Source organism: Cebidichthys violaceus, unplaced genomic scaffold (genome assembly GCF_023349555.1).
Source record: "Cebidichthys violaceus isolate CVI_PGR_0920_01 unplaced genomic scaffold, fCebVio1.0.p SCAF_122, whole genome shotgun sequence".
NCBI classification, from domain to species: Eukaryota; Metazoa; Chordata; class Actinopteri; order Perciformes; family Stichaeidae; genus Cebidichthys; species Cebidichthys violaceus.
The window spans coordinates 119,223-143,412 of record NW_027176288.1 but is presented as its reverse complement, the minus strand read 5'-3'; the positions used below and the strand labels follow the sequence as shown (position 1 = coordinate 143,412).

Sequence of the window (24,190 nt, the reverse complement as noted above, 5' to 3'; positions counted from 1 at the left end):
CATTTTGTGCTTGTGCGCGGCTCGTGCCTGATCGCGCGTCTCAGCAGCCTGTTGTCTGTGCCCGTGGAGAAACGCACAACTTTGCCGCGAGCTGGAGCCGGAGTTGGGGCTGCAGCGGCGGGTCTGAGCGCCGCACGAGGGCCAAACACAGGGGGCCAGGAGGGGGACCAACGGAGCGGCCCCGGTGTTCCGCCATTCTGTGGTTGGACGGGGAATCCGGTGCAGCTGTGGAGCGCGGATGATGAAGACGGTGGTGATGATGATGACGAATGGCCCGGCAGCTCGAGCAGGCACCGGGGTCTTATGTTTACTGCTGTGCGCTCTAGTCTTTCTCCCGCCGTGCGCTCACTCTCACCCGCAGCCGTGCCAGGTGCTGAAACGGATCGGCCACACGGTTCGGGTCGGGGCTCTGCACGTTCAGCCTCGCTTGCTCTCCGCCTCCGCCGGCAGCGGTTCTGAGGACTGGGACAACGATCGAGGTTTTATTGGGAGCGGGGAACGGATGGAGTTAGAAAAGCAGGTTAAAACAAGTGCCGGCGCGCCTGGGTACGGAAGCCTCAGGACCAGAGGCACCGTTAACAACCAGCGGGGTGCCAGCAGGAGTAAGAGCCAGGCACGGCAGCGGGAGGAGAACACCTCGAGGGAGAACCGCGTGTTCGCACCCCGAGACTCGGTCCTGCTTGCGGTCGAGGCTCTCAACCGGGCCGGGCTGCTGCCATACAATTTATCCTTGGAGCTCGTCATGGCCGTTGGGTCCGGACTCGGAGAGCTGCCCGCGTTCTCCACCTCCTCTGCGGGCAACCCCGAGAGCGAAGACCCGCTGTCCTTCGTGGAGAGCGTGTGTCACACCGTGGTGGTGCAGGGGGTTTCCGCCATGATCTCCTTTCCACGGAACCGGGACGAGTTCGTCAAGTTGGAGTTCGTGTCGCTTGCGCTTCAGGTGCCAGTAGTCAGCGTTGTGCAGAGGGAGTTTACGCGCAACAGTGAGGTAAAAAAAAAAAAAAAAAGTTATTCCTACATTACATCTTAACTGTTGATTGCTGCACTTCGGGATACAGCTGCGGTGGCTGTTGCAGATGTTATGTAAAAGAACGCATTGACTGGGACAAGTCAGTGGCGTCCAACAACCTATATGAGCACAAAGCAGATTGATTTACACATAAACTGATTTATTTCAGTTTTAAGACGAGGGTAAAATGAGTTCATGTGAATGTATGTGTCCCACGTCTACCCAGAGAGCAGCACTTCCTCCTCCTACTGTGTGTTAGGTATTGTTTCAGACGAATGACATCACATTTGCTTCTTTTTCACCTCTCTTGGTAAAATGGCCCACGTTAAGTGACATTGTTGACCTAACTTGCGATATAATGTTCTTGATCTCCACATATCATTAGCGAGTCTGACAAAACCTTCAGTTGCTGAAAGCTGAGGCCAAATTAACAAGCTTGGAGAGAGAAAGCGCAGCAGGCTCTGTCCATGGTGCTGAAATCTACACAGGAAAAAGCAGAGGGGGTGTCTTTTCAGAAAATGAGGAGAGTGCATTCTCTCTTATTTTATAAATAAGGTTTCCAGTAAAAAGAAACGATTGAAGGCTGCATGCACCCAGCAGCACATGCCCTGAGGTATGAATGCACAAACAAACACTTTGCAGGTATTCAGCAGAGGTTCATCACCATGCAGAGAGAGAGAGAGAGAGAGAGAGAGAGAGAGAGAGAGAGAGAGAGAGAGAGAGAGAGAGCTAACCTCAAGTTCTGCTTACATCTACAGCATTGCTCTGATTCCTTACCTTACAAAAAAGAAATGATGAACTGCCCTTTATCAATTCATACCTAATTATCAGAAACACTTGTCATAATCATGCATTATGTTGAGATGTGATCTTCTGGCTGAGTCAGATGTCCCACAACTGCTGTAGAGTTGAAGGCATTTCACTGCTTTTACAAACAAATCAGCATTACTCTTCTCTACCTGTTGTCTCAATTCATTCCTTAGCTAGACTATGTATATGAACAGTTCTTTTTTACCAAACAATATACCCAATTGGCAGGAAAACATCATTATAGGACCTTGTATATTAAAATATACAAGTGCTGCATCCCACGCATAGCGAGTTATTGCACAATGTGCAGTGATTGTAGCAGCTGCAGAAGTTGCTTATTTAAAAAGCTCTCATCCTCCCAAAATCATCAACTCAAACTGAAAAATAATTGATTGGGATCATTCATCTTTAAAAATAGCTTTAATTTTACAATGGTTTTGGTGTGTAAACAAAGCTGCAACATTTTTTGAGGTATGTGGAGTTTGTTGGCAATAGTGCCTTCCAAAAGTATCCATATAACTGTTCCAAAATGACACAACATGTTCAGCTCTTTCCCCCTTATGGATCTAAGGTTAACGTTAAGCAACTACTCGGGAAAGGATCGCCTTCATGCGTGATGGAAATCAACCACAACGGTTCGGGAAGCCATTGTGCCAAAAACTCTAATTGATGATTATCTGTAGAGTTCACAGCTGGAATGAGAGTGAGAGAAAATTAGCTGAAAGTGTAAACACTCTAAATGAATCACTGGGATGGTTGATCAATAAGCATTCTCTGGAATAGACACCTGGCGAGTGTGTGTGTGTGTGTGTGTGTGTGTGTGTGTGTGTGTGTGTGTGTGTGTGCGTGCGCACGTGTGTCTGTGGGTGTGTGTATTTGTTTTGTGTGTGCAGGTAGAAATCTCTCTCACAAGTACAACCAGACAGTCACAAACACAACATGATTTAATGTAACTTTACACTGTAAACCTATTTAATTAGGTGGCACCAACAGGGCAGTTATTGCATATCAATGAGCAGTGTGTGTGTGTGTGTGTGTGTGTGTGTGTGTGTGTGTGTGTGTGTGTGTGTGTGTGTGTGTGTGTGTGTGTGTATTTACTTTCCAAGCACAACCTTCCGGGGAGGGGCAAAGAGCATCATTGTTATTTCGTTTTTTCTTTCGCACACACACACACACACACACACACACACACACACACACACACACACACACACACACACACACACACACACATTACTTTAGCTCAGTAGGTGGCAAGTGTCCCAGAACCCTTCAGTCTAACTAATGGTTTGAATGTATGTGTGTGTGTGTGTGTGTGTGTGTGTGTGTGTGTGTGTGTGTGTGTGTGTGTGTGTGTGTGTGTGTTTTCAGGGTATTATCTAATTCCCTGCTCTGTGCACAAGAAAGCATTACGCTGTTAGTAGTAAGCAGGTGTTTAAAGTCCAAACTGGTTCTTAGAAGTGAAATAGCAGGTATAGATATAGCAGACAAAGCAACAGATACAGATTGATTATTTGATGGATGAATAGACGTATGGTTGGATAACAATGTACTTGGCGATAGACGAGCAAACAGACAGATTGTTCAGAACTCGTGTGTGACTTTTGGAGAAATGGCTTTAATCCCTTTCTGAATCAATCTAGTTTTACTATTGAATCCCAATTGAAGGCTGTCAGCAATTTCTCCGAAACAGAGTTTTGAAATTGAGAAACCTATTTGAATGTCTTGAGAGGACCTCATGGGTGTTTGTTTGGTGACATTGTCTTTCCTTTGCCTTTTTGTTCTGCTTCTTAAGCTTTAGGTGAAACAAAGTTAACTGTTAAAAAAGTTTCTAATACATTAAACCTGTGAGCAACCCTTGACACAGTTATGCAAGTGTCGAAATGACGAGGTCGCATGAGAATATGGAGCTTAAGGACCAAATATAAAGTGCAGCTCAGGGCAAAGGGACTGGGTGGGTTGGGAGTAGGCAGTGAGAGGCTTTGGAAGCAGCAAAGGGTTCAGCATTTTGCATATTAAAAGAGCAGGGACTGAGACTCCCTGGGAAAGACCAGTTGTCTCTGATAAGAGGACCTAGCTTTCAAGTGGAAATCCATGCTATGCTGGCCCACAACCCTAGAGCTTCATAGACAACGTGAAGCATATTGGCACATGTTGGTTGCTGCTTAATCTAATTAGGTTATTTCCATTATGTCGAAGGGCATATGTACTGACAAACAGACAGTGGACGTAAATGCAGTGCTCAAACAGAAAGGTCTTTGAGAAGCAAGGGTACAGTAGACAGAAGATCAGTCCAGAATAAAGCAGAGTATCCAAAAATCCCCACACTCAGGCAGACAAAAAGCAAGGTCTAATTACCGCGAGGAATACACAACAAGAGTCGGCTGAAAAGCTTGACAAGGAAGTACAAAGACGAACTGGCAAGATGCAAGGAGATTAAATATTACAGGGAAGGAAGAACAATAACGAGGGACAGGTGACAGCAGGGCTAACGAGGGACAGGTGAGAACAATCAGGGCGGGGCCGACAATCACGCAGGTGGGAAAGAACAAAGGCATGAATCAAAGTTGTCTGCAATGAAAGAGGTGAATATTAAAATAAAACGGTGACAAATTTACCGTGAAACAAAGGAAAAGATAACCCAGGGTCGACGAAGTGTAAATATGTCGTCGGCGTTTGAACAACTTCTTCATAGTTAGTATTCACAGTTAGCAATACTGTCTCACAATTGGGTCATATTGAGTGCCACCAAGCTGAATTTGTCATTAGGCTCGTTTGAGACGAGCCAGTCCTGAGCAGAATCGATCACCGGCGATCGGCGCACAAGAAGATTTAGAGCCAGGCGCCGCAGTTGCTTTTCACCGACTGCATGACCCAGGGCATGATGGGAAACGCCTGGCTGTCGCCAGATCAGAGAGCTGATTGGCTCTTAGATTATTATAATAATAACGTTTATTCATACAACACAACGAGCAGCAAAGTGTTTTACGGACAGATATGAAAAGAACAAAGCATAGAATACAATGCAGATACACGCACATTTCCACATAAATATGTATTTACAAACGCACATGAATAAATGCGAATGAGGTTTGTAAACTACAGGTAGCCTACAGATCGGATCTAACAGGAAGTAACTGTTTCTGCGACTTCCTGTTCATTCTTTGAAGGCGGCTGAAAATAGTTTTGATAAAAATTAACAACAACCACACACTTAAACTAATGTGAAGTAAAATTCTATTTCATGATAATTTTGTTTAACCTCTGTCTTCCGGGTTGTGTAGCTGTGTTACTTTCCACGAGCTTCAAACACCCAACAGTGAGTTTAGGCTAAGGGGCAGTGGGGATGGAATGGTGATAGTAATAACTCAGAGATGTTTTTTGGAATATTTTTACTGAGGAAAATAAAGTAAAAATCACACACAAGTGAGCCTGAGATTGTCTTTTCAATTAGATGCAGGTAAATTAATTTGTAGATTATGCTGATTAGGATATTGGAGTAATTATATCCTCACAATCTATCCAGGAAGATGAATGATAGGGCTTTGCTGACTAAGAGTTAGTGGAGGTTGTCATTGCTCCATCATCAATAACGCTGGCAGTGACATAAGGAGGCCAGTAGGATGAAAGGCTAGGAGCTCTGGGTAGGTCTATAGAGTCAGGGGTCGGGCCGTAGGGAAGTCTTGCTTTGAAATCAACAATAGTTTTTAAAAAAAACACAGTTGCAAGATATTGTTTTCTTCTAAAACACTTTGCTGTAATTATTGCAAGACGGGACAATTTTGTATTTGTTAACTTCTGTGATCTTGTTAAAAAAAAAAAAAAAAAAAAGCAACAGTACCAGAAACCTATAATCAGTTTTCACACTTTCCCCACAATGAATCATCTAATCAAGGAAAGATCAATACCAAGCCATTACTAGTTTATTTGATTTGTCCACTGGCTCAATATTTTGCCAGTCCCTGCAGTTTTACCAAAAAGCAACGCTTGCGAGTTTCTTCACATAAAAAAAAAATAAATAACAGCAAATGTATTTTTGGACAATAAAAAAAAAAAAACAGATTTCTGAAGAGAGAAGAGTGATGAAAGAGAGCAGAGTGACAACAAAGCTGGGATTTCCCAGTTCGTCGAAAGCAGCAGATCTCTGTATTTATGTAAGAGAGCAGGCAGCCGCACTTCCGGGCAAATTTCTGCCTGTTTATTTACATGAGGAACAAAGAGGGGGTTACAGATTTATGGTGATCACAGTGCAGACGTGCCACAGTTGAGAATAAATCCTCCAATCCTCCCGGGGGATGAGAGGAGGTGAGAGTCTGATGCCCTGTGGGCTGCATTACCATTTCTTTCCCTGAAACGAGACTTCTAGAACTGAAATAAAACACATAGTAGTGCTTCTGTTGGTGCTTTTGTTGCAGCAATAATCCCTCCATGTACTATTTTTTTGCGTTGCATGCCCGTTGGGTGATGAGATTAATGAAATGAGTGAAATTAACCAATAGATCAATCTAATGGGCTTTTAGTGCAAAGCTTGTGGAAATGGTGTAAAGTCAATTAAACGGAGAAGCTGAGGGCGTTTTGAGTGTGTGTAGTTCTGCGTGTGTGAGTGCAAGACATATTGATTGCCTGGGTGACTGGTATGTCGGGTACAGTATGTGCTACAGGTACACTGGAGCAGATCTGGCAGCCCAGTGTTACAGGGGTGACTGTGCCAACTTTGAAACGTATCAGCTCTGATCTTCTGGCTCACTATAATCCTGTAAGTGCAATGCACTGCATGTGTAGAGTGCAGTAGGTTTGCTAGACATTCCTAGGAGGACACTCAAAAAAAAAGAAAGAATAAAAAGTCTTTGAAAGATATCATACAAACCGTTGTAGGAGGATTCTTTGCAGGCATACAGTGGGAGTTTGTCACTTAAAACTGCTTCCTACGTCAGGAAACGAGCCACTAAAGTTGTCCTTTCAAACTTACACAAAGAGAACATTAAATTAAAACTTGCGAAATTTTGTCAGTGTGGCTGCTACTGCCCAAAGACGTCGCAATATATATAAACGGCAATATTACCAGTAGCGGTTCAATTGAGATATCGCTTCTCTCTTTTCTGCATTTTAGATTCATACTCTTGGATTGAGTCTTGTATTCGTGATGGACAGTCTTGAACTTGAGAGCAGCTATTGCCTCATAGAAACACATAGTTGACGTGTCACTGTTTACCATGGTGATTGGGGCAAATTACCTTTGGAAATGACTGGGAAGCTATCGCACCTTTGTATTTCGCTCCCATCATTTCTGTATTTGAGATAAATACCTTTGTTTGAGATAAATACCTTTGTTTGAGGTACATACCTTTGTTTGAGGTACATACCTTTGTTTGAGGTACATACCTTTGTTTGAGGTACATACCTTTGTTTGAGATACATACCTTTGTTTGAGGTACATACCTTTGTTTGAGGTACATACCTTTGTTTGAGGTACATACCTTTGTTTGAGGTACATACAGTTGTAGTCAAAAGTTTACATACACTTGTAAAGAACATAATGTCATGGCTCTCTTGAGTTTCCCCGTTATTTCTACAACTCTGATTTTTCTCTGATAGAGTGATTGGAACAGATACTTCTTTGTCACAAAAAACATTCATGAAGTTTGGTTCTGTCATGACTTTATTATGGGTTAACAGAAAAAGTGATCAAATCTGCTGGGTCAAAAATATACATACAGCAGTGCTAATATTTGGTTACATGTCCCTTGGCCATTTTCACTTCAATTAGGAGCTTTTGGTAGCCATCCACAAGCTTCTGGCAAGCTTCTCATTGAATCTTTGACCACTCCTCTTGACAGAATTGGTGCAGTTCAGTTAAATTTGATGGCTTTCTGACATGGACTTGTTTCTTGAGCATTGTCCACATGTTCTCAATGGGATTTAAGTCAGCACTTTGGGAAGGCCATTCTAAAACCCTAATTCTAGCCTGATTTAGCCATTCCATTACCACTTTTGATGTGTGTTTGGGGTCATTGTCCTGTCGGAACACCCAACTGCGCCCAAGACCCAACCTTCGGGCTGATGATTTTAGGTTATCCTGAAGAATTTGAAGGTAATCCTCCTTCTTCATTATCCCATTTACTCTCTGTAAAGCACCAGTTCCATTAGCAGCAAAACAGCCCCACAGCATAATACTACCACCACCGTGCTTGACGGTAGGCATGGTGTTCTTGGGGTTAAAGGCCTCACCTTTTCTTCTCCAAACATATTGCTGGGCATTGTGGCCAAACGGCTCGATTTTTGTTTCGTCTGACCACAGAACTTTCCTTCAGAAGGTCTTATCTTTGTCCATGTGATCAGCAGCAAACTTCAGTCGAGCCTTAAGGTGCCGCTTTTGGAGCAAGGGCTTCCTTCTTGCACGGCAGCCTCTCAGTCCATGGAGATGCAAAACACGCTTGACTGTGGACACTGACACCTGTGTTCCAGCAGCTTCTAATTCTTGGCAGATCTGCTTTTTGGTGGTTCTCGGTTGACTCTTCACCCTCCTGACCAATTTTCTCTCAGCAGCAGGTGATAGCTTGCGTTTTCTTCCTGATCGTGGCAGTGACAAAACAGTGCCATGCACTTTATACTTACAAACAATTGTTTGCACTGTTGCTCTTGGGACCTGCAGCTGCTTTGAAATGGCTCCAAGTGACTTTCCTGACTTGTTCAAGTCAATGATTCGCTTTTTCAGATCCATGCTGAGCTCCTTTGACTTTCCCATTGTAGCGTTTGTGGGCGTTTGTATCCAATGAGCCCTATTTAAATGGCCTCAGAGAAGTCACCAGCTGTAGTCACTCATAATCACTCACAAGAAGTTAAGAGGCCATGCTATGAAGCTCATTTCATTGACACAACTTTCTAAGTCACCAAAATTGCTAATTCATGTTGCTGTATGTATATTTTTGACCCAGCAGATTTTGTCACTTTTTCTGTTAACCCATAATAAAGTCATGAAAGAACCAAACTTCAAGAATGTTTTTTGTGACAAAGAAGTATCTGTTCCAATCACTCTATCAGAGAAAAATCAGAGTTGTAGAAATAACTGGAAACTCAAGAGATCCATGACATTATGTTCTTTACAAGTGTATGTAAACTTTTGACCACAACTGTACCTTTGTTTGAGGTACATACCTTTGGAGATGATAAGAGATATCGCTCATTCACCATTCCCGCCCAGGCCGCACATTTTGATGTATTTTTTGGCAACGCTGTGGGACGACAAGCGTTGCAAATTTTGTACAGAAGATGGAGGATAAGAAGATGATGACTATTATTAAGCCCGCAGGAGTACAGTCAGTGTGGCCGTGTGGCACAAAGGCTGTAAAACAGTAATGTGAGGTAATGGGATTTTTCCTGAAGGATTATCTATCTCAAGCTAATTCAGAGATTCTCAAAGGTGATTCAACATACTGAAATGAAGAAAAACCAACTGTAGCCCGGGAGGTGGGGAATCAATCTATAAAGGTTATATAAGTGTGGAAAATGTTCAGCTACAACGTAGAGGAAATAACTTGTATTTCTGCCTATATGGTCCTTAATCAGGATATATTGTTGTTCTCTTATGAAACCTGAACAGGCCAATTTAAAATAATACAGACAAAAAGACCATTTCCCAAACTACAAGGCAAGCAAGCACTCAGCCTCTTACGTAATACAAACTATAGGTGGGATCCACTTTTATTTCAGAAACCCAATAATGAAAAAATATGGATCTCTATCTTTGGTGAAGATACTACAGAACTGTATTTTGAAAATAAACAGAGCATAATCAAGCTTCTGATTTGTGTATATTTCTGGAGCATTTAGCCATTAGGTGGATGGTTTTCATCACCACTAGGAGACACTGGACAATGGTCCACACCAGTGCTGTGATCTACCCATTGATCTGTCCAGACATCATCAATCAACTGATGAATTCATGAATTGCAAAGCAGAGTTGGGAATTCAATCACATGGAATTGATCAAGCACAGAATGTGAAAGGCCCAGTTGAGTTTCTTCAACTTTCTTCAGATGCTCTTGAAATAGATGTGTATTTCTTATGATGTGAATAATGATATTCATGGGAGCAGGTAAGTGGAGGCTGAAATCCATTATATCCCGCTGAATGTATTTGTTCTCCAGGAGCAAATTGAATTCTTAGACAGAAAGTAACTCTGCTGTTGGATTTATGACCTTTTATGTCTCTTTCTTTCTTTACCTTTTTTCTTCTATTCTCCGCTCTACTAAATCTGTTTCTCCTTCCTGGTGCCCCCAAAAATTGCCCCCCCCCCCCTCTACCTTATTGTTGCACCGAACCTCCTCCTGCACCACCCTTCCATTGTCCTTGTTTTGCCTTTTCTCCATTTCATTTGTATCTTTCTCCTTTCTCACAATCTACCCTTTATTCCAAAAAAACATCCTCTAATGTCTTTCCCCTATCTCTCTGCCCTCCATGAAATCCAACTGACCCTCACCAACCCTTTGTCCCCCCATCACCACGTGTTAATCTCCCCCATCACCCGTACATTTCCATCCCCTTTATTTCCTCCTGTTTATTTTTTTAACGGCCCCTCGTCTGTATCCCATCCCTCCAATCCAATATGCCTCATACCTCTACCATTCTTTTTCCCATTTCTTAAATCTTACTCACCCTCTCCCCTTGTGCGTTCATTCCCTTTTTTTTCCCCTTTCCCAAATCACTTGCCCATTCACCCGTTACCCTTTTTCAATCTCCCCACAGAATCCTCTCCATTTCCAACTGGCGATGCGGACCGTGGAGGCCCCACCATCCCGGCTCCTCTCCACCCTGCTGATGATGAACGGCTGGTGGGACATCAGCATTTTGCTCTGTCAGGATTGGGACATTAGCGACTTCCTCCTCCTCATCAACAACAACACTCGCTTCCACTTGGGCACTCTTGTCAATCTGACAACTACCGCTTCGACCTTGTCATCGGTCTCATCTTCATCGTTACACTCAGGAGTGGCATCAGATGTGGCCACAGGAGCTGATGCGTCTTCATCGTCGTCGTCTTTGCCTTACTTCTCCCCCGCTGCCTCATCCTCTGCTTCCTCGTCCACTTCCTCCACCAAATTAGACCAGCAACAAGCTCTCATGCGGCAGTTGGAGGCCTTGAGAGAACCTTCATCCACAAGGGGAGTGGTGACATTTGGGTGCGAGATCCGCGAAGTGCGGCGTCTGTGGACGCTGGCCAGTCGGATGACGCTCCCAGAGTTTCACTGGGTGTTGGGGGACAGCCAGAATGTGGCCGAGCTGAGAACAGAGGGGCTGCCACTGGGGCTACTGGCGCACGGGGTCATGGAGGCCCCTTCTCTGGATCACTTCGTCCACGACTCATTGGAGCTAATCGCGCGGGCTGTGGGCAGCGCAGCCCAAGAGAATCCCGCTCTAGCACTCATACCCGGGACTACTAACTGTATGGATATACAAAAGAGCAACGGCAGCTCAGGGGAGTACTTGTCAAGGTAAGCAATCATGTGGATACTTAAGTCACATTTGCACCTACACATTCACATAAAATCAATTGCAAAGACCACAAACTCTGAGAATGCATGTTGTTGTCAATGATTGATGATTTTATGGTGTTGTTGATGCTCCTGCAACATAAAAAGGATTGTTTCAGCAACGTGGAATACAATTGCTGCATGCCTGCTAAGAAAACAAATACAGCATAAACAATACTGGAAAATGATTTTGATAAGTAGGGGTTTACTTATGCTTTCAGCTATTTTCTACAAATCACACAGACTTAGATCACAGTTAACCATTTTGTAATCTTGTTTTAGAAATCTAAAACTAGTGACTATGGAAAATGTACAAATTGTCATTAAATCTCACTGACTGACCTGAAAGAACAATATTTTAGGTGTTGTTATAGCTTTATAGAGAAACTCTTGCTTGATATTTGTATTGTCCCCAACATGGCAACATGTAAATGAGTGATCATTCAGTGCGTCAACCACGTCTAGTGCGACGCTGATGCACTAATTCTCTTCAGGTGCTTCCCCTGAGTGTTTCCCAGTGTATGCCTTCATATTCCGGGCATATAGAGCAAAAAGAAAAAGAAACAGGCATTGTGAGCTGCTAACCTTGTCTTTGTGCTGTAAAGAGTTGGCAAGGAAAGTGAGTTTTCAGAGCGATTTTGCTGAAAACAGCTGCCATCTGCATTCAGAATCCTGGGTCATCTCCACCCAACAGCCCTGATTCTCCTTCCCACCCCTCGCACCCTCTCTCTCTCTCCACGGTGCTGTTCACGTATGTGGTTCAGCCTTTTTGTTTCCGACTTTGTCTTTGTTGTGGTAGAATGTACTTCTCTCCCGTCATGCATACGTTTTGGTCACAGTCCAGCAACGTCTATCTGGAATTCGCCACGGAAACACACACTCGTGCACATCTACGAAGGCGGATGCATGCACAAGTAAGCAGCCTATTTGAACAATAGATACAATCAATATTTGCAGCAGTGTAATAAAATGACATGGTGCGATGAATTTAGCATTTAGCTTCTGGACTGCGCATTACACGCTGCCTTTATTTTGATACCAAATTTGTCCGGTGTGTTTGGTACATGTGGTGTTAAATGCAAGCAGACGTTCATCCACAGCCGCGTGAGGGCCCAGATTGTGAAGAATATTTTGCTGGACCCACCTTTCCCATACATCTCGTATTGTTTGTCACAAAGCGTATGACGCAAGAGAAAACATGGAACGTCTTGGGAGACTGGAGATCTTGCCCTTCCAGTGTCAGCATTCCAAATGCTCGCTGGTGCTTCCCCTTTTGAAACTCCTCTACCGAACATAGCAACCCAATCTAGGCTTGCAAGTGGGTCACACCCAGGTCAACTGTGAACCGTTCAAGTGGGGAGACGGACCGTGATAACTTTTCATTTTTTGCACTGTATCTGTATCTTCTCTGGGAGGCTAAGAGAGAGCAGAATATGATGCATGAACCCCAAGTGTCTCATTCCCATCAGAGCTTTGTCGGTCTGCTGTGGGGATTGTGTTCGGGAGCATAGTGGGTTTTTTTCAGAGCCATTTTGCTGAAATAAGCTGCCGGCCGCAATCAAAAACCTGGGTCATCTCTACCCAACAGCCCACATTGTGCATTGTGGATGAATGTACTTCTCACACATCGTGGAGATGTTTAAATCATATTCTAGCTGCTACGTCAGTCTGGAATTCGCCACAGAAACTCATATTCATATTCATTTGCAAAGGTGCATGCGTTCACGATCGCGCGGCGCATTTCTAACGCTCATTATATTCACTCAATAACTGCAGCAGTGGGGTAAAATGATAAAGTGTCAGGATTTGCATTTAGCAAGCAGCGTCGTAATCTGCAGCTGGGCCACTCTACTTTTTAGAGCTACAGTAAGATGTGAACGATGAATGAGCGTGTGTGATCATACACCAGTGCATTACCATAAGAGTGTGACCTTTTCTACTGAGATTCTCCTCAACACATCTGATTCAGCAGAATGATCTCCACAGGATGAGAAGTGTTTGAACGTGATGAGCCTGTAAAAGGCTGGAGGAGATTTGTGATTGCTTTTTTTTTTTTTTTCATGTCTTTGGGTTCATGTTAAGCTGTTGTAAAGTGTTGATCAGCCTGCCAGTGCGTTACATACCACAGAAGGAAGAACACGTCACAGGACCTTTGACCAAGTTGTTAAGAGCTCTGTTGTTGACCGTGCGAAGGCAAGGAATTTAACCGAAGAGGTTTCGTTTCCCAAACTTTGTCTAATCCAAGCTGTTATACGCACCTACGATTTGGAAAAGTCAGCTATATGCCTGGTTCAGGGGAAGCTATATGAATTAGATAGTAATATATACGATGCTGTCACCAGCTGTAGATGCTGGAGGAAAGGAAAGGATGTAGGTTTCTATGTTACCTGCAAAGATTAAAAAAAAGGCTATTTTAGTTTTTTTTTTATTTTGTCAGAAAAGTTATTCCTTTTTTTAGAAATTCAGTTTTTGTAGAGCCGTGGGATTGTTTGGACTGCCCCATCGCATTCATGCTGCAGAGATTAATATATGTTGACTTTTTGTTCTCTTTCCAATTTCCGTATGTCTCACCAGGTTAGAACGATTGGCGATGAATTGAATCAGTGTTGTGATCATCATCTATTACCATTAACTCCTGTTGCGCAGTCAAACAATTTTATTGATTTCCTTTTCTTTTTTAAATGGACTTTAATCAGATTGTGGACACAGCGTGGCTTAGTTGTCAGATACAATGTTTTGTCACCTGTTTTTTTTTTTTTACAACCCGAACTCCCAGGCCGTCAAATACCGACTCTTTGTCATGCCCCTCGACACTGATATTGACTGAACTTACTTACTGACTTACTTATTTAGGTACTTTTGTTTTTCTTAGGGTAAGGATTACCTAATCCTAGAATAATGCTGTATTTATTAAGTCTGAGTTCAGCTGGGATGTGGAGATCAGATGAGACTTTAGAGCGGTCACAAAAACCTTCAAGCCCCTATTAAGTATTTATTTATGAGATATTAAAGCTTAAAACCTTGTTTTTCTTAAACACAGTGCAAATTCATATGGTGTCAAGTAACAGCGATTCTGCGATACTCATTACATTGCAAGACAATCATCTACTATGCATCATGATATCCGTGTAACTGAGAACAAAACAAAACTAAAAAGGCAAAAAGCAGAAATGATGCATTTATTCACTGCACCAGGTTGAAAGAATGAACAACAACGTGCATTGAGTCGTTGCTTAGGGCCTCTTTAATACACACAAACACGCACTGACTGCAACTTGTTCATCATTCTAATGTGAAATAGTCATAAACCTGCAAAAGGCTGCAGCCAGAAAGCAAAACAGTTCTAAGGTTAAAATGGAAAAGGAAGGATACAAATATGCCTTAATAAAATATTTCTAATGTAATTTCACAACTACATCTTTCAAGGAACTGCATTTAAACAAATCATAACGTCATACATGTTGTTTTTGTAGAACCAGAAATGTCTCTTTTTTTGCAGGTCTTGTTAACAATCTGACAAAGACTATGTTGATTTCAGAAAACAACATTTTCTCACAGAGAATGGATGTTTCTCAAACACTGATGATAACCAGTTATCTTAAATCCACACCACTGCCCTATAGTGAAAACCTATTGTACTGTGCAAGAAAGTAAATGAAGTCAGTGAAGTTATTATCAGACCTATAAGGAAAGGAAAAGATGAAAAGACTGAAAAAAAAGATAAGCATCTCTTGAACACCATTAGAGGGGAAATAGGGCACATTAATAGTGAACATTTATTCACAAATATTATCAGTGAGTGCGTGAACAGATTTTCCGCCGTAAATGACAGAGCCAGCCAGAGCCACGACAGGTCATGTGAAGAGAGCCTGGACACATGTGATCCAGTAGCATTTATGAGACGCTGGGTTAAAGCAGGACGTCGTCTCTCTTTCTCTTGGTTAACAGGACAGGGTGGCAATGAGAAGAAGCCAAGTCTGTGTATCGCGTTGAGTGTGTATATGTGTGTGTTGGAGAGAAAGAGGCGAGTATGCTGTGTGGATTCTGTTCCAGGGTTGCGCGGTGGTTGTGTGAGTGGCCTTATTGTTAACGTTATAGGCCTTGGTGATGTGGGTGCAAAGCTTCTACTCTATATCCCATTTAATTGCCTTGGCTTGCATCCATGAAATTGTGTATATTGCGTATTGAGTCTGTGTGTGACTTCAGCACAACAGTGGAGCGCTAGGTACGGGGAACCCCTCTTTTGCCACCGGGGTATTTTTGCACACTGCCCTAATTAATTTGTGGAACACTTACTTCACAACTGCACAAAGATGGATGACAAATTGAAGAGCAAAAGAAGGGAATACAATATCATTTGGGTGGATATTTACCCAGATGTTTTCCTCCAGGCTATGTGAGAAAAACAGGTGAGCAGGTGTCAGATAAGGGACTTCCCCGTGGATGGTGGGTATGTGATGGATGAGGGGGTTTACTGGGGAATTTCTAATACAAGCAGACAGTATTTTGGGGTCAAATAAGGGTGTGATTGTCCTCATTAATCAAGATGTACCAGGCCATGTTGCTATTTGTAAAAAAGAAACGTCTGTCGTATCAGACAAAGACAAGCATGTAAACGCCCCTAATAAACACATGGTAGACTGGCTATATGTACAATTTGTACTGGTGCTGGTGTTTGGTGGTATTAGTGACAAATCATAACTTAGGAGTACAACTTAGAACGAGCCCAGAACAACAGTATTACAGACCTCGCTGACCTTTTCTGTCAGTATGACAACATGTCGGCTGTCGCTTGAATAACATGATGATGAATACTGTATATGTTTGTGTGTCTGTATGTCTATGTATGTAGGTTTGTATGTATGTCAGTATGTATATATGTTTGTATGTATGTATGTACGTGTGTGTGTGTAGATGTGTGTATGGATATGTATTAGGGGTGTAAAATTGTAGGTTCGGTACAATACGGTACAGTGGTGCCACGGTTCGGTACATTTCGCTACAGCAAAAAAAGCAGAAATGCCAAATAATCCTCGCTGGTGAGACTCTGAAGGGGGCTAGTCCGAAGCTCTGTGTGGTCCGTGACGTCCGGCCGTCTGTTGTCAGAGCACCAGTGGGTGCTTCGGACGTTTGATTCTCTCTTTGGGCTTTTGTTTTCTTTAACAAAGCAGGAATTATGGTCCGGAGAAATGGGCTTGTGAATGAGTAGTGTCACGGGGTTCAATAACATGCAGCATGTTAGCACAGCCTGCGTTTTCCACTGCAGAGTATAGGGTCTCATATTCACGGCTCTAAATGTAACGTGGCGATTGCTTTGGCCCTGTTTGAATCGGTAGGGAGTAGCTGCCTCAGTGGAATGCTTTTCTTCCGTGGTGGGAGTGTCAGACAGCACCTTGTCTGATACGTTGGGTGGGTTGCCAGGTTGAGCGCAGTGGCTCCACCTAAAAAACATTATATTTCCCACAATTTAAGCTTCTGCATTTTTCAAATGCACTAGTATTATTCAAACGTATCGTTCAGTTCCATAGGAATACGTGTAATGTTACACCCCTAATATGTATGTATAGGTGTATCTATGTATATATATATTTATGTGTGTGTATGTGTGTGTGTGTGTGTGTGTAGGTGTGTATGTGCAAGTGTGTACAGAAAACCGAGCTGAAATTGCTTCAGGCAAAGGAGAGTTAATGTGTTAATGTAAGGTTATGTTATGTAATTCCCAATGGAAAAGGGTTTTAAAGGAATCTTGGCAATTATTTAAATTGAGAAAGCAGAAAAATGTCAACAATAAATGTTCTTGTACATGATTAGAATATTTATAGACTACAAATACTGACATATATAATTTATGGTATGAATAAATAATGAAACAAAACTAATCTGATAATGTAGAAAGAGTACCATTACATTCTGATGAATCAGATGTTTTATTATCCTTTGGGTTAATCAGTTATCACAGGCGTTTCTGCTTGGCTAATTGATTTATTCATTATTACTTTCAATCCCATTTCTCTCTCCATTTGCTTTCTCAGGCTTCTGTCAAGCTGTACCATGGATATACTCTGATGGTCACACCCCAGATATGTATTATTATTATTATTATTATTATTATTATTAATACTAGTAGTAGTAACAGTAGTAGTAGTACAAATGTTTTGTGGTAGTAGTAATAATAATAATAATAATAATAATAATAATAATAGCAACTAATTGCTTTGTTCCATTTGCTAAGCATCTAATCCTACTTTTAAAAAGAAATGTAAAAAATATTTGTTACACAAGGAATATAAAAAATCTAGATGATCAAGATGATGAATCCAATTTGTAGCCTAGTCCGTTACTCTAGTTCCATCAACATTTCAACTTGCACACACAATATTACATGTAACAGGCAATCTGGGAACCCATTGGCTATAGGTTTGGGCTTCGTTTCCGTTGATCAGCCGCAAAATATCCGAGGCCAAGAATCCCTTTTCCGGTCGCTGCTCATTGTGTACAGTCCGATTAGCAACTTCAGATGCAAGACCGGAGTTGGAGTTGAGAGACCACGACTGCAACTGGATCTGGAGCAGCTATAGTTTCCAAACAAATTGTAAACCAACAAATATCTAAATCATCGTCAGAGATTGCATTTCGGCCAACGGGTTCTCCACCTGGACTGCATTCAACCACGGTTTGCTCGAACGTGATCGGTGAACACTACTCCACTCGACTACAAACAGAAACCAGAATGCTTCAGAGACCAAAATCGTGTCCCGTTGCCTGCAGATTATGAATGCAGAATCTGTCGATTAAGTATAAAAAGCTCAAAAACATTAAGATTTTTCACATTGTTGTTGTATTTCAACATTTTTACCAGATGAAGATCACTGAGCTGGTATCTGTATGGTATAATTAAGCTCATTCTAAAAGGGAAAAGACCAACATGGTGCTATTCCAAAGTACCTGTGTAAAAGGCTATGAGAGGCTCCGATAAGGTTTGTCCACTCGACTGAGAGGCTGAGGGAGGAGAGTTACTGGGTAGCAGGCAAAATATGTGATAAGAAAGCAGGGGAAGAGAAAGGTAGGCCTTGGAGATGAAGATACAGATAAACTGCAGGGGCAAAAGCCCTGTATTATTACAGATAGGATAAATATCAACAGCTTATTTTATTCTTTTTTTATTTTTTTTCCACCAGAGACAGTCCTTCACGATAACAAACATTTAAAGTAATGCATGCCTGCCAAAAAGCCGAGCAGAGTACCCCGATGTGCCCACCAGCTGAGCTGTAAAGAGAGAAAATGATATATAATGAATGTCCGCTTTGAGGTTTGCATTCCCTGAACCAATATAAGTAAAACACGTTGTGTTTGCTTCAGGGAAGGATTGGTTTAACAAGGAGGGACGCTCCTTCCTTCAGAAGATTCTGCATCATTGAACATATATCTCATAAAAACATGTTTAATGTGAGCATGAGCACTACTCTGTGGTTATAACCTGCCTCGTCCTCAGGACGATTCATGAGGAAAGAAGACGAGGCGGGCGTGACATTAAGTTAGTGTCGCTGGGTTATAGATGTGATTCACCTAGACGTCACTCGTCGACTCCTCTGCTTCAAATGCAACCAATTTTTGTTCTTTCATGGAGTGGAAATGAATCATGGCGCATTGTATAAAAAGTTAACGTTTTTATTGGAGCGTAGGAGGGGCCGTAGCAGCGCTGGATGTAGAGGAAGTCAATGTCTTGTATAACAGTCAATGAATCTGAAAAGAGAGACCCCTGAAAATGTGTCCAACATGCATCTGTCCTTGCATGAGTCATCAGCTTGTTGGACTAAATCTTTTCGACAAAGGTACTTGAGGACTATATGGCTCCGTTCACACTTCAAGCCTCGGTGCTAAATTCTGATTTATTGCTCGGATGTGAGGTTTTTTTGATAAATTTTGCCTTTTTTTGTGGAGCAATGGCTGCTATATTTTGGTACGGAGATGATGCACAGCCGCAGCCAGTTGTGGTGGGATCGTGCTGTGAATGCATTCACTGAAACAGATTTCATCCAAAGTTTCAGAAAGTCAAGGGCTGCTTTTAACTTGAACTACTTCAAACGTCTGTCAGCGCCTCTCCGCAACGTCAAGAGTGACAGAAGGAGTCTTGATTCTGTTATGACTGTTCCCACTGAGGTCGCATTGCACAAAATCTGATCAGTATCTGATTGAGGATTTAGTTATTTAAGTGGCCTAAATCATTGAAATAGTCATCAATTGGTAATAGGCTCCAAATCTGAAAGAATTTGAATGTTTTCACATCACAATTTCATGCATGGTGTTTTTTCAAAATAAATGTTTGTCTTCACAGTAAGCTAGGTTTATAGGCAACAAAACCACTTTCGGAAATTGTGTGTGATTGACATTTACTTTACAGTGGCTAACGACTGACGTGACAAAATGTTTACTTTAAGTTTCGCACCGGACAAGAACAGCGGTCTCCTGCCTGAAAGTCCTGCACAAGAACATACGTTATATGCGATGATATAATAGTAAAAGCAATAGTTCATTAACAAGTGGAGCCAAATAGGATCAAGCCCGGTTGTAATGAGCACCCTGGAGTTCTGCTTATGTGAGTGGAGTGGCATGGTTTCTATTCATGCGTGACAGAAATCGGTGCATCAAATCCCTTAAAGAGAAAGACTCAAGAAAAAACACTTGAATGGCGCAATTTCTGAGCGAGAGGAAGCATCTTTAACTTTCCAAGAAGCAGCTTTCTGAAACTCAGCTCCCTTTATACGACTCCACTCTGCCGACTGCTAGTGTTAGTCTGAAACTATCTGTAACGTCACCTTCCAAAAGTGACTCTCATAACATGTGCCCTTTTCTCGCGCAACACCCTCTGCACTGTCAGGGATGTGCAAGAGCATGTCACATTCATTAGATAGGAAGAGGGAAAAAAGACACAGTCTTCAGGTAGATTAACAGCTACAAGCTGCAGTGAAGACACTGACCTTCAGACGGACTAGTTGAGCTGTCAGGTCGACTTAACACCAGTTAAAGATGTAGGAAAGTAGACAAGGTGGTGGGAAAATGGATTTCTTTTTTTTTTTTTTTTTTTACAGTGAGCAAGTTGACACAAAAAAAGAAATTTGGTAAAGGTCACGTCTTTCACATCATTGCCACCTGAAGGCATATCAAAGCGGTGTGCATCTCCCTGCACAGAACGGATGCCCGCATTCTTTCCTACGTCCGAAGATATCCATTCCGGTGGACAAGTGTGTGTGTGTGTGTGTGTGTGTGTGTGTGTGTGTGTGTGTGTGTGTGTGTGTGTGTGTGTGTTTTTCTCTGTGTGAGTGCGAGTGTGTCCGTCTGCTCCGATATCTGACACTCTCAGACAGCCAGTAGCATGGCTCAGTGAGAGAGATGGTGTGATCACTGAACCGTGGTCTGCCTTATCCTGTCACACACACACACACACACACACACACACACACACACACACACACACACACACACACACACACACAAACAAACACACAAACACACTTTGGACAGCCACTAGGCCACCTAGATAATACACCTCTCCGGTGCTGGTGTTACACTATTAAATTGGGATTTTAGTATAAACTAACCAAGGGTAAAATATAATCGTACATTTAAGCCTGTAAATCCTGCAGCCACAGAAGTCCTGGAAAAGGTGTTTTTCTTACTGGCAATTGTACTAAAAAAAAAAAAAGCAAGCCAGCAGAAAACTTATTGAGCAACTGTGCATCTTGCAGTGAACTTGACTTACAAGCGTTAAGAAGATATGCTGTAAACACTGATACGAGACAAAATAATCAAAAAGGCCTTCAACTCGAGTACCGTGAGGGTCCTTAAGTTGCAGATTTTGTCAACCATCGTATCCCTGTTGAGTAGATCTTTATTCCTCTTCTACGAAACCGTCTTGCATAAAAAGTGTTGCTTTGCTCATTTGTTTAAATCCCTGCAATGACATACTTCTATGCGCCCAAAAGTCAAAAGTAGTGTGGTTTTTAAAAACTCACAACCGTGACTACGATTGTTCCCTTATTTTTACCAAGCTTTTTTTTTTTTTTAAACCAAACAACTATCTTTGATTTTTCAATAGCTTTAATCAAGTAGGAGAATTGTTGACAGTATCACACAGTCCTCATTAGTAAATGATCAAGGAACTGAAAGATGTTACCCAGGTCAAACATATACTGTCCAGCTTGAACATCTAAATCATAGATAAAAAAAAATGCTCAGCTAGAATCAAGGGGAAGTTGAACGTCTATAGTTCCTAAAGCAAGGTACAGTATCTGGTGTTTTGATAGCTTCAACGAAGCGTAATATGAATCCCCATTTCAGTAGTGTTTTTAACTATCATACCAATTATAAATGTATAATTACATCAAAATGTATGTTGTTTTTGAAGATCACTGACACTGGTTGAATGCATTTTTTCCAAAAAAAAGGGCTGGAAGGATGGTTGAACCTGCTTCAGTGTGTTTTTGATGTCTTTTATACATTTAGAGAAAATTAAATTGAATTGGAAGAGCGAAGATGAAAATTATATTTTTTAGTCACTTTCTCATTCAACCACATAGAAGTAAATGTATTTGTGGGTAAGATTAAACATATTAGTAGTGGGTACTGAACTGGCTTCCCTGTGCTCTGTCCATGGTGCTGAAACCTTTAAACCCAGTCTCACCTGCAAGGAGAGGAAACTGTGTCCACAGGCCAACTTCAATTTTGAAAATACTAAGAATGAACTTTCCTCTAACTCCTCTGCTCTATCCTGCACGTCCTCCTTCCACCAATCTCCTCCCCCTATCTCCCCCTTTTCCCCCATCATTTCTTTCTCCCCCATTCCCCTCAGATTTCTATCCAACACGTCTTTTGAGGGCCAGACCGGTTTAATATCCAGAGACACTCACAGCCAGAATGTCATCTCAGAGGCCCATCACTACATCTGGTCCCTCCAGCTGGACCCTCTAGGCCAGCCAACCTGGACCCGACTGGGACGCTGGCGCAGGGGGAAAGTTCTGATGGACCGGCGGGCTTGGCCAAGCCATCCGGGATTTGGGGCCGGAGGAGACTGGCGCCGATCCGCACGGCTGCACATGCGGGTGGTGACGCTGGTGGAGCACCCGTTTGTATTTACCCGAGAGGTGGACGGGGACGGGTTGTGTCCCGCGGGCCAGTTGTGCCTCGACCCGCTCACCAATGAATCTTCGCTTTTGAAAGGATTTTTCCAGAACCTTGCTGGCCGTAACGGATCTGTTCCCACGGACCTGAAGAAGTGCTGTTACGGCTACTGCATAGATCTGCTGGAGAAGCTGGCAGAGGACATGGGCTTCACTTTCGACCTCTATATTGTAGGCGACGGGAAGTATGGGGGGTTCAAGAATGGTCGCTGGACAGGATTGGTGGGGGATCTGCTCAGCGGCGCGGCCCACCTGGCAGTGACATCTTTTAGCATTAATTCGGCCAGAAGCCAAGTCATTGACTTCACTTCGCCCTTCTTCTCCACCAGCCTGGGAATTCTGGTGAGTACCGCTCTCTCTCTTTTTCTGACTCGTCCTTTTTCTCCTCATTTCATACAGAATTTTACCTTTTTTCCTTTGCACTTTTTTTTACTAATCTCACGTCTTTGGCCCGTGCTTCTCCATTCCTCTGTCAATGACCTTACCTCAACCCTCTCCGCTTGGTATGCTGGTGGTCAGTATCAATATAGCCGAGTTTTATTACTGCCAGTCCTGGGTTATTGGATTCTAATGCACTTCCCCGTATAGGGCTGGGCTCGGGAGGGTGCAGCTTAGTGTGGTGACCCCATTACTACAATTACTACACCTAGTCTCAGATGCTGACAGAAAGATGCCACTACAGTGAGAGATGTTCTGATGTCTTTTCTCATATCAATAATGTTTCCCTTTTTATTCTCCTGAACAACAGTTTATCAGACAGCACCTTTACCAATAGATATCCACTTAATGGCAGGCGTCTGAATGTGTAGCTTCCCTGTGTGAACTGTATTTTGTATTTATTTGTAGTAAAAGGTGACGAGGGGCACTGCGCACTTTCTTTTTTTGTCCCCACCCAATTTATCCCTTTCCATTTCATCATGCTACTGTGGCTCTTTGAGGGACCTGGTTCAGTTCCTAGCTCAAACTGGTGAGACAAGCCTGGGTTTAATTTCTGATGAGCAATTAACCGAACACGTTAACGGTTAACCCGACACAGATATTCCGTTTCAAGTCTTAGTCCTATTTAATCTCCATGAACAACACATTTTCACTCTCGGCCCGTGGCCCTAAGCTTCAAACTATGATGCTCTTGGTAGCCCTGTAGCGTTAGTTTTGTCACTAGAGTTACACCACAGACAGCGTATCGGTTTCCACTCATTGCACGCATCGTGTCTTTTCAAAATAAACTGCAATCTTCACACGAAACCTAGGTTTAGGCAACATAAACCACTTACTTAGGTTTAGGAGAAGCGTGGTTGACGTTAAAACTTGACTGAGCGACTCACATGACTGTTGAATGACCAACAACTCACGTGACAAACAAGCGACAAACCAGTCAAGTGACTAGCGACCCACGTAATTAACTACTTAAGTGACAACATGTTAAAGTTGACTTTTCATTTTACACAGGACACAGCTGAGGAAAGTCCCCTCCCAACCTGTATGGTCTATCTCGCTCTTTATTCAGGGTCAGCTGCTCTGAGCGTCCAATAATGACTGGGTGGGTTTAAATTGGAGTTAGTTGAGAGTTTGCCGTGTTGGCATCAGACACCGAGGGGCACTGACTAAGCGTCGGTATGTAACGAGTTGGGAATGAGACCGGGTGATGCAAGTTTACGTTAAGA

At 42.6% G+C, this 24,190-nt stretch overlaps 1 protein-coding gene across 1 annotated transcript in view; it reads left to right on the top strand.

Annotated features, from left to right (window-relative positions):
• Positions 1-238: 238 nt before the first annotated feature.
• The window catches only part of grin3a (glutamate receptor, ionotropic, N-methyl-D-aspartate 3A), a 43,179-nt gene continuing 19,227 nt past the window's right edge, over positions 239-24,190 (top strand). The window contains exons 1-3 of the mRNA XM_068706883.1: positions 239-988; positions 10,565-11,310; positions 22,199-22,868. Of these exons, the coding sequence (XP_068562984.1) occupies positions 239-988; positions 10,565-11,310; positions 22,199-22,868 (2,166 nt within the window). The remainder of the gene's footprint in view (positions 989-10,564; positions 11,311-22,198; positions 22,869-24,190) is intronic.